This window comes from Rhamphochromis sp. 'chilingali' (genome assembly GCF_963969265.1).
Source record: "Rhamphochromis sp. 'chilingali' genome assembly, chromosome: 4".
Lineage (NCBI taxonomy): Eukaryota > Metazoa > Chordata > Actinopteri > Cichliformes > Cichlidae > Rhamphochromis > Rhamphochromis sp. 'chilingali'.
In genome coordinates, this window is record NC_137948.1 from 40,123,448 (window position 1) to 40,134,075 (window position 10,628).

The following is a 10,628-nucleotide window of genomic DNA, read 5'->3' on the forward strand; positions in this document are numbered from 1 at the left end:
TTTCTCCGATATCCGATCCAGTAATTTAGGTCAGTATCGGACCGATGCCGATACGTAATCTCGGATCGGTCCATCTCTAGTTCTAAGGTCAAATGGTTGAGAGTCCCAGATTTAAACCCAGTGGGAGTACACCCCCAAAGAGGGACAAAAGGACCCCCTGATGATCCTCTAATCACATGAGCCAAGGTGTGAAAACGGGTGTGGGTCCCAATCAGCCAGGGCTTCGGGTGAGCTCATTGTGAAACCTTGTCCCACTTTATCATGCGATTTCCTGAGGTCAGATGGCCCAGGAAATGGGCCTTTTGTCCCTCTTTGGGGGGGATACTCCCACTGGGTTTAAATCTGGGACACTTTTCTTTGCAAGCTCCTTTGACTATGATGACCTGGATGACTGAGAACCTTCACAGACATCTCTCAATCACTATTTATTCAAGACTTTTTTTTCCCCAAATTGAATATATTTTATAGATTCTTTTGGGTGGGGGGCTTTTAGCCTTTATTTGATAGAGACATTGTAGACAGACAGGAAAGTAGGGAGAGAGGAAAGGGAAGACATGCAGCAAAGGGCTGCGGGTCAGACTAAAACCCAGGCCTACTGCTTTCTAGCCATATGGTGTATAGTGCCCTGCTCACCCACTGATCTACGCCATCACCCTTCAGTTGTGTATTTTTAAAGTCAGAAATTCAACGATCAGAGTGGCTCTTGCTTCATTCCCTCACACACACACCCTCATGTTTCTCAAGGCCTTACCTACCCAGCCTCTCAGTTCGACCTGAATTAGGCCTGTCTTTAGAATCATTATTATATTGCCTTACTCTCATCCTTTTGGCTAAACGTAAACAATATATATTTAACTGATTATATTCTGATCAGTAGTGAGCATAATTAATTACAACATTTAACATTATTTTTCTTGTTAAAAATTATAGTGGATCATGTCTACACACACAAAATGTGTAGATGTTAGAACAGACATCCTCAGACTACATTTCTCTGTTAACATACTGTTCAAACTCATATTTTAATTTATTTTTTTGATTAAGAATAAAGAAAAAGGATATTATTGGCAAAAAACACAAATAACAGAGTGCTTAAATCACATATAAGACCGGATGTTGAGCCTCTCAGTTAACTTCTGGCTGAAGTGGAGTCGTGAAATTTCAGCCTGCATGATACACCCTGTTGGCCAGTCTGGTCTTTAAGTGATCACGTATGAACCCTGCTTCCAGGTCCAAACCTCTCTGCATTTATTAAGGCTATTGTGTTTTTAACATGTTTTAATGCTTTGTATCGGTTCTATTTAATCTGAACAAGCCCCTATAAAAGTCAGTGATCACTGTCGGCCTCTCTCAGTTTTTATTACTACTGTTACCATCATTTTAAAGCTCAGTTTTTAAAACCTTACGATGCAACTACAGCCCAGCCCATGCAGCAGTATATGGATTATCTCAGTTGTTCTGACTGAAGTTTGGTCTGTTTACAGCATCCTGCCATGGGATTGCATTTGTCCCTAACCATCAGGAACTCTCACGTTAACTTTTATCGAGGGGGAAAAAGTTAGCGTTCATCCTCCAGCTTCACAGCGTTTATGTTAAGCTAACACAGCTGTGTCACTAGCGATCAGGTAGCACATCATTATATACCAACTAGCCCAACTTCAGTAACCCTACAAACGTCACTGCTGTTTAGTTTTCTGTCTTCATTTATGTTGGAAGTGATAGCAGAGCTGTACGTTTTAATTTTTTCCAAAATCCCTCAGTCAGAACATGCTATATCATGTTTAGGTGGAAGCTAGCGAGCTAACTTCCTGCTAACTTCTAACTCGATTAAATTTCATAAATTCTGTTTTCCTGGATGTTAAACTTAATTGTTACACCTGGTACAACTGATCACTGATTAAAGATGAAAGAATTTAGACAGTTTGTAACTTTAAGTGATGCCGCAGTGTTAGTTTGACTTTGGGACCTGAAGTGGAGTTTGGACCCGGAAACGGCTATGTCAGACTTAAAGACCGGATAGCACAGAAGGGAGTCGCTGTTAAGCCAGGCTCTGACTGTTCCTGTATGGAAATCTCATTCTTGATGATCCATATGTTTGATTTAGCAAAGATTTTACATTGCAGACCCTTCCTGCTGCAACCCTCCTCATTTATCTGGGTTTGGGACCAACACTAGGAGGACACTGGTTTGGCCTCACCTCGTCACATACACGTGCCGTGGTGGCTGGGTTAGTTGCTGCCACTAATTATTTTCTTTATAGTATACTTAAAGTTTGACATAGCTTCTTTCCTAATGGTAAGTGGACTTGTTCTTATATAGTGATTTTCTACTCTGCTTGAGCAATCAAAGTGCTTTATACAACATGCCTCATTTAGCCATTCATATATTCATTGGAGAGCAACTTAAGGTTTAGTGTCTTGTGCAAGAAGACTTAAGAGCAGCCAGGGATCAAACCACCAACCATAGAAGATAATTAGTAGTTGACTTACTGGCCTACAGCCACTATCCATTAATACAATGTATCAATGGAATTATATACAGTATATACAATATATAATATTAAGAAAAGCAAAACATTTCATATCATTTCATGCAGTCTTTTGAAAATCTTATATCAAGTGCTGTATTGAGTGTTATACAGCACTTATCAACCCCAGTGTCAAAGAAAAGCTGGAACACTATATGAAATATAAATAAAAACAGAATGCAGTTATTATTAAACCTCAACTTTATTCAATCACTCACTGAAAACACATCAAGTATTTAAAGTAGGAGGAACATTTTGCAGCTAATGTACGTTAATGAACAGGTCACATGATTGTGTATAAATAGTATCTTAGAGAGGCAGAGTTTCTCAGAAAGAAAGATATCAGAGGTTTGCAAAAATACAAATCAAAAACAAAAACTTGTAAAATTGTATGACAATTTTAGAATAATGTTCTTCAGTGTAAAATTGCAAAGAGCTTAAATATCTCATTATTTACAGTAAATTTAGTTAAAAGTTTCAAAAAAATATTGAGAAGCCTCTGTGCACAAGAACCTGAAATCAATATTGGATGATCATCATCCTCAGACTGACAGACATTTACAGAAATCACTATTAGTGAATACAGTTCACAGTACATTGCAAAAATGCAGGTTAAACCTCTATCATGAAGAAAAGAGACCACATGTGAATGTAAAAACAAAAAATCAGCCCACTGGGTGGCCAGTCCAGCTGTGCATCAGGCTAAGTTAGACTCATATTAGCAGTCAGTGGGCTGCATGCAGCACACCCCTATTTTGCTACACAAGGAAATAAGGTTACCTGGAGGTGAAGTGGAGAGAGTGGTAAATATGTAAGAAAGAAGCTGTTTAAAGCAAAAACGAAGTGAAAGAAACTTAAAATAGTGTCCGAGGTCCAAGGAGCAAGCCAGAAAAAAACGGCTGCTTTTCAGAATGTGTCCACAGGAGTAATGACCACTTAAAAATAAATAAATAAACCAAAAAGTGAGGCTCCAGCTCAAACAACAGGTTGCTGAATATTGTTTCCCCTGAGACACTCTGCCTCAAGTAAATGGACTGGTTCTCGTGTAATGCTTTTCTGCTGTATCTATATAAGCGCTCAAAGTGCTTATTAAAATGTTGATGCCGTAATAATTGTTATTGTAATTCTGAGGGTTTTGTGGCATACAATGTTTTGGGAAATCAATAATAACAATTAGCAGTTGTAGCAGAAGCACTCATTTCAGCCTTGTGATTAAATTCTAAAAGACAACCAGGTTATCATTTGTTCACATACATGGTCTGAAGGACTTCTGTACTTGTGTAAAAAACATTCAGACACACAAGTTACACACAGATTTGTTCATATGTGTACCAGCCAAGCGGGCAAATGGTAAAGGTAAGGTCAAGCTAAGTAGCAGATTATGCTGAAAAACAATGCCTCCTAGGTTTGAAAGAGCCTATAGGAGCCCAAAGACAGACATTGGGGCAAAGAAATTTTTCCCCACAAATAAAAACACAAGTATAAATTGGAAGTACCTCTGTACCTGAAATAGTAATAGGAACAAGAGTGATAACAATTGTTAAATATTACCATAAAAAAGACAAAAAAAGCAGATGAGGGGATATTCTAAAATCTCAATAAAACAGTCAAAAAGCAAGGCATTACCACACAATCTATGCTCTGTCCACGTCTAGTCCAGCAGCTGTTTCAAAGCCCAGCTCCTTCTTGTTTCGCAACAGCTGAATGCACAGCTGTCCAACAGTCTTTCCTTAACTTCAGCAGCTCCCTCCTAATGCTACATCCAGGTCTGGACCCCCTGGGGGGCTCTAGGACAAAGTCACTGGTTCAGTGACAGTCCGGCTGCCACAACTCTAAAGCCAATACAGCCAATAGCACACCCTGGTACCCCAACAATAGTTGTTATATAAGAAAGTGTAATAGGCTGTTCACAAGGTTGTTGTAATCAGTCATATCAGCCATATCAGCTAGTATTGGACCCTTGATCAACAATGTCCAGCAGGTAGTACCAGCGATAGCACAATTCTACATTCCTCAGTTAGTATGTTAAATATTAAAGTTTAAAGAAATAGGAGGCTTAAAAGGGTTTCCAGGAGAAAGCACGTTCTCTTAAAAAAGGCTATGTTAGCAGCTGTACAGTATTACCTGTGAATAAAGGATTGAAAAATGAAATTAGGTATATAAGTGGGGAACTTAAAGGGTTTGGTGAGTGCAACAAAAAAAAGATTCAAGTAGTCCAGTGCCTATGAAGTACAGTGGCAGATTCCTCTCAGTACTCTGGTTAACTGGTGATTCTAACCCTGTCTATGCAGCTTTAAGTTACGTGTCATTGATGAAAATGTGGTTAATGTGTTTTTGTCCTTATACAGATGAAATTCACGGATGCAATGCGCTCCAAAGCCCGTCTGTCTATCACAGGATCGACCAGCGAGAATGGTCGTGTTCCAGTGGCTTACCTCCGTCCTGGATTACCCATGAGTCTCAGCATGACTGATCTCTCCTGACTACATCCAAGCCAGTGCCTTACAGCTAGAAAGACTGGACAGATGTCTACCCACCACTTGGCTGTCAGGCTTCAGCAATGACCTGCCCATCAATGAAGAGAGTCACTTGACCATCAGTGAGAAGAATGGCTGTTCATATACAAATTCATGAAAAGCAATCAAGCACAGTGGACAGTTTTCTAATCAAACACACATCATTATTTAATGGATTTCCCCCCCTCTTGTACAGACAACAAGAAACAATGATGCTAACGCAATAACAATATTAATCAGGAATGTGATCAGGAGTTATAAAAGCAGACTGATGAAATGAAATATCACATCCATAAAATATTAGTAATTGTGGTAGCAGATAATGATATTGCTATTGTTCCTATTTTTTCTCCTTATTTTTCCCTGAAAATCCCTAATGAGTGGAAACTTTTACCAGATTAAGGGATGCATGGACTGGCAACCACGGGTACACAGTATAAACACTTCTACAACACAACACTACAAAAACATACAAATTTTATGCAGGAATGGGCTGAAATGGGTTAAAAAGTACCTGAGCAAGGTGTGATACCGAAAGCATCAACAAATGCAATCTGAGAAAGTGAATATCCCTGGCTCAAACTGACCACTCATCAGTATTACGATTAAAATGAAGCAATTACTAATGTTTATAATGCATTTCATGAAATGTTGTCCACTCCAAGATATGTTAAATAATTAAACAAAATTCCCCAAATATTTAGTGTTTAATCCAATTAAAATTTTTAATTGGATTCTTGGTAACATGAATATTTTATAGTCTTTGCAGAATTACTGTAAATATGTTTACACTTTCCTCTTGTTCATTGGGCAATAGCTTAACAGTGATTTATGTTTGACTGTGTGACACACAGCTCTAAACGTTTAATGATCAGCATATGAAATTATAAAATAGACATAATAAATCATGTTGAATCCGTTAAATATATTTTAACACCTTGTGTAAACAGCACATTGGCAGTTTTTACATTCCTTGTTTTTCATGCTGGACTGTTAACTACAGGATCATAGATTTAACCATTATTATATACACAAAATAGAGTTAGGAAAACTAGATGGAGATTCAACCCTGGTTATGGAAAAATCACACGGTGTGGTTAGTAAGGGAAGTTTTACTCGTTGGTGATAAGAAAGAAAAATGTATGTTAGCAGAAGCAAACTGCAATGCAAGGTGTCCCAGCCAGTTAAAGACTGAGATAGGTGGTATACACTCGGAGCTGGGTCAAATAAAGGGAAAACACACACAAACATAGGCTTGAATTAAAATCAGCTAAGTGAAGGTGAATTAAAACGATCAAAAACTGCAGGTCAGATTGAGTTTTAGAGCAAAGTTCTGTGAAGCATCAGCCCCAGGTTAGTTTTAGTGCTTATCTAAATATTATTGGTTTTATCTATAAATAAATACACAGAAAATAGCAACTTTAAGTTTGTGCAGTTATTTAATGTACTGGTATCCTTACTGAATATGGACACTAACAGGGACTAAAAAATACACAGACAAGTCGCATAAATTGTGTAGCTGTTTGGCAGCTATTGGCAGTCATTTGTCATGAAGACACTGAAGGGGTACTTTAATCATTTTTTGTTGCACTTCCACAAAGTGAAGATATTTACAATTCCTTAATAAGCTCTAAAAACAGAAACACACATTCATAAGGCATTCAACAGGGCTATTTCATGAATCCCAATTAATTGGTAACACCCTACACATGTCAGTATGCTTTGTTTGTAATATAATAATTTTTTTAAAACTGATCTGAAACCAGTTAAAAACCAGTTTTTATTCTTCTATTCTTGTAGAAACCACTCTTTATTTTCATAGATCTTCCTTGGTAATTGGGTTTTGCATGGCATCTATGACTGTATATTCACAATTTGAACTTGCTGATACATAAAAATTGAAAGGCACAATAAAGTGCAACCCACTGGCAGCAAAATAGGCTAATGTTACTCATATCAGTGCCATATTATAAACAATCACTTTCTGTTGGCTGCTGTAGTGTAGTAAACGGTCTATTATCTAGATCTAGAATTTAAAAATTGCATTTAATTTTAAAGACACGCTCTATTTTCTTTCAAAAAAAAAAAAGACTATCAGACAAAAAAATAATTTATTCAAAAGAGAATAAGAACGTTTGCATTCAAAGATCTAAACAAAAAGTGTGTGTGTAAATTACATCTTGCTCTCACCCTATGGCAGTTGGGATAGGCTCCCCCCCGAACTGGAAAAGCGGAAGAAAACGGACGAGTGGATGAAAGCTTTTATTTAGAGCCCCAGATACTGTTTTCACAAACTGAGGTGGACTAAATTTGCTCCCTTTAATTATATGGTTCTGTAAATATTTAGAATATATGAGAAGTATATGTTCCCATCCCTCTTTCTAGGTCAGCACATCACAACTGCAGCATAAACACAAACACGCCTTGCTTATACATTGACATATATTTTCACATTTGCATGTGCACCTGCATAGTATTCTCATAAGAGTTCTGAAGTCAATTGGATGATGTGCCAAACAGACTGAGACCCAATCAGAGTTCTTTATGCTCAGTCAATGGCAGCTGCTGATACTGAAACCTGAGCCAGTAGGAGTTCTCACTGCTGTGAACTGGACAAAAAAAAGAAACTGTGAAGAAAACCTTTTTGTTTTAATAAATATACTGCACTAAAGGATGGCAACAAAGACGATGGAAGAGGATGGAGTGAAGAAAGTTTGCATGTCACTTTAAGTTTTTCCTTTGATGAAATTTTCAGTCTGAAGCTTTGTGACTGCTGCATTTAGTGTTTAATAATAATACTAATAAGAATACTATTAGCGATATTAATTGCAGTATTATTGTGATTCTTGTTATGTATAGTGTATGCTTTTAAGAACTCTGGTATGCTATTTTTTTCACAAGAGAGCTGATGTTTGTGCTGCTGGTTAGAAGCTAGCTGGTTAGCTTAAAATCTTCTTATACGATATGAAAAATGCCCAAACTGTGATAAACACAGGGTTGTTGAAGATATAAAGGCATCTGCTTCCATTTCTTCTTATGAACTCGTATCATTTTCACCTTAAGCACATGTTAATTTTCATTATATTCTCATGGTGTTACAGTCAAATGAACGAGTAACAGCAAAATAAAACGCATCCTTCACTGATGGAAATGTGAAAATGATCACTCTTAACGTTACCTCTGGTATAACTTCATTTTCTATTAAATGTAAGTAAGTTGCTTTTTAACAGAACAGATTATTGCCTGGGCTAATTTCATTCGAGGTGTAAATTATGTCCAACATAGTCCCTTCCGTTTTGTATACTGCTTATATTTCATATAAACATGTATTGAGTTCTTGAGGTCTTCATTATCTGACTATTTTCGATATATATTAAACATGCTTGCCCTTGAAATGTCATAATAAAAACAGACAAAGACATTAAGGACACACTTAACATAGCAGTTTCTTGAAGAAGTTTTGTCTCTGTTTTCATGATATTGACCTTTTGTGGCCATATAAATTATGACTTGACTTTGAAAATTAAATTAAAATGCTGTCTAAGGTGAGATAAACTGATGGGTGAGGAAAGGCTATAACTAAACCTAGACTTGAAGTAATGCTATTTAAGAAGTAATGCTATTATCCCAATGGTTGGTTACCATAATCATATCTATGTTTATGCCTAGCATTAAACAGACCTTACATAATTTTCACACAACCTTAATTATTGATGATTATTATAAAGAACTGCTCATAATGTTGGCAAAAGGCAATGCAGACAACTGCAGCACCTAACTACACCCAGCAACTGAATGCAAAAGTTAAAATATACTTTTCTAACTACACTAGACGTGATATTTTGTGACATTCTTTAGATTTTTTTTTTTTTTGAAAAACCTGGTAAAACAGAGATTAAAGTTACAGAGTTGTGATAAACGATATTCATAAAACTATTCTTCCATCTTTCTCTACTGTCAAATGGTGGGCGACCGTGGCTCAGGGGGTTGGGAATCGCATCTGTAACCGGAAGGTCGCCGGTTCGATCCCTGGGCTCTCTGTCCTGGTCGTTGTGTCCCTGGGCAAGACACTTTACCCTACTTGCCTACTGGTGTTGGCCAGAGGGGCCGATGGCGCGATATGGCAGCCTCGCTTCTGTCAGTCTGCCCCAGGGCAGCTGTGGCTACAACTGTAGCTGCCTCCACCAGTGTGTGAATGTGAGAGTGAATGAATAGTGGAATTGTAAAGCGCTTTGGGTGCCTTGAAAAGCGCTATATAAATCCAATCCATTATTATTATTAAATCATTGCTGCCATAAATAGTGTTCCCCAAAAACCCTTATTTATGTGATCATTTCTTAATAACATTTAACTTTACAGTAATGGATTACACAGCAGTGGGGAACACATTTCATTATAAGAAATGTCTTTCAGAAAGTGTTGTAACTAAATTTAAGGATATAATTCTTCTACTTCTACTTGCTTCAATACTATGTGCCAAAACAGTATAGAGCAGCTACCTAAACTCTACTCCCAGAGAAGTAGATTATTCTTTTAATATTCTTTTATATCCTCATGCGTGTGGATTCTGTATCACTTTAACCATAACTAGTAATGATGTCATGAATTTCTCCACAAATAAAAATTTAACAGTTAGAGAAAAATATTCATAATCATCTCACAGATATATAATTATGTACAGCAGTTTCTTATGTTATCTACTTCCAGCATACTGCAGTCAGGATTGTGGAGGACTGCATGTCTCATGTGGGTGAAAACCCCTCACCCCCTCTCTTTCTGACGTGTACCCAGATGGACACATTTGCAGGACTATAAATCCCGCTGAGCAATTCTCCATATGAGACACATAGATGTCGTTGAACTCAAGCCCTGGGAGAAACATCGCCACTTTCAGGGATTTATTTTAATTAATTAATTTAATGGGGTGGCTGTAACTCAGAAGATAAAGCAAGTCATCTGCCACTTGGAGGGAGATGACTTGCTGGAGCAGAAAATAGTTCATCTTAATGTGTTTGTTTTTTTTATCTGTGGATAGATAATCCAAGTAGTCTGGGCTTGAAAAAAGGTGGAAAACCCCCCAAAACCAGATACTAAATTTTTCATTCTCTCAGACTGAAACTTCTAACATCAACAATCACTTCCTCCAAACGATCAACGTGTCTAATAGATCCCATTCATTCAAGACTGCTCAAAGAAGTCCTAGTGTTCATGTTTTGATGTTAAACATGATTATTTCTATTAATGGGCTTAAGTATTACAGTTGGCAATAATTAAACCATTAATTAAAAAGTCAATACTTGACCCAGCTGTCTTTGTTGTCTTTGCTGTCTCTGACAGTGGACTCATCTCTGTGCTTGTGCTGCCAGACCTCAGTGCAGTGTTTGACACTGCCGACCATAATATTTCACTAAAGAGATTATGCATGGCATAGTAATTAAAGCTACTGTCTAATGTAACCCAGTATGTTCATATAAATGGGGAGTCTTCCTCACACATTGGAATGGAGAGGATTAAAAATGAGTACATCAGAGAAAGCTCAAAGTCTGACAGGCGAGGTTGTGACAGTTTGGACATGTGCAGAGGAG

At 37.4% G+C, this 10,628-nt stretch overlaps 1 protein-coding gene across 2 annotated transcripts in view; it reads left to right on the plus strand.

Moving 5' to 3' along the window:
* The window catches only part of LOC308395711 (glutamate receptor 2-like), a 114,437-nt gene extending 105,973 nt beyond the window's left edge, over positions 1–8,464 (plus strand). The window contains exon 19 of one of the 2 annotated variants that reach the window (XM_080880674.1): positions 4,876–8,464. In XM_080880674.1, coding sequence (XP_080736800.1) covers positions 4,876–5,010 — 135 coding nt within the window. In that variant the 3' untranslated portion in view covers positions 5,011–8,464. The remainder of the gene's footprint in view (positions 1–4,875) is intronic. The other variant, XM_080880673.1, reaches the window with a different exon arrangement.
* Positions 8,465–10,628: the final 2,164 nt, after the last annotated feature.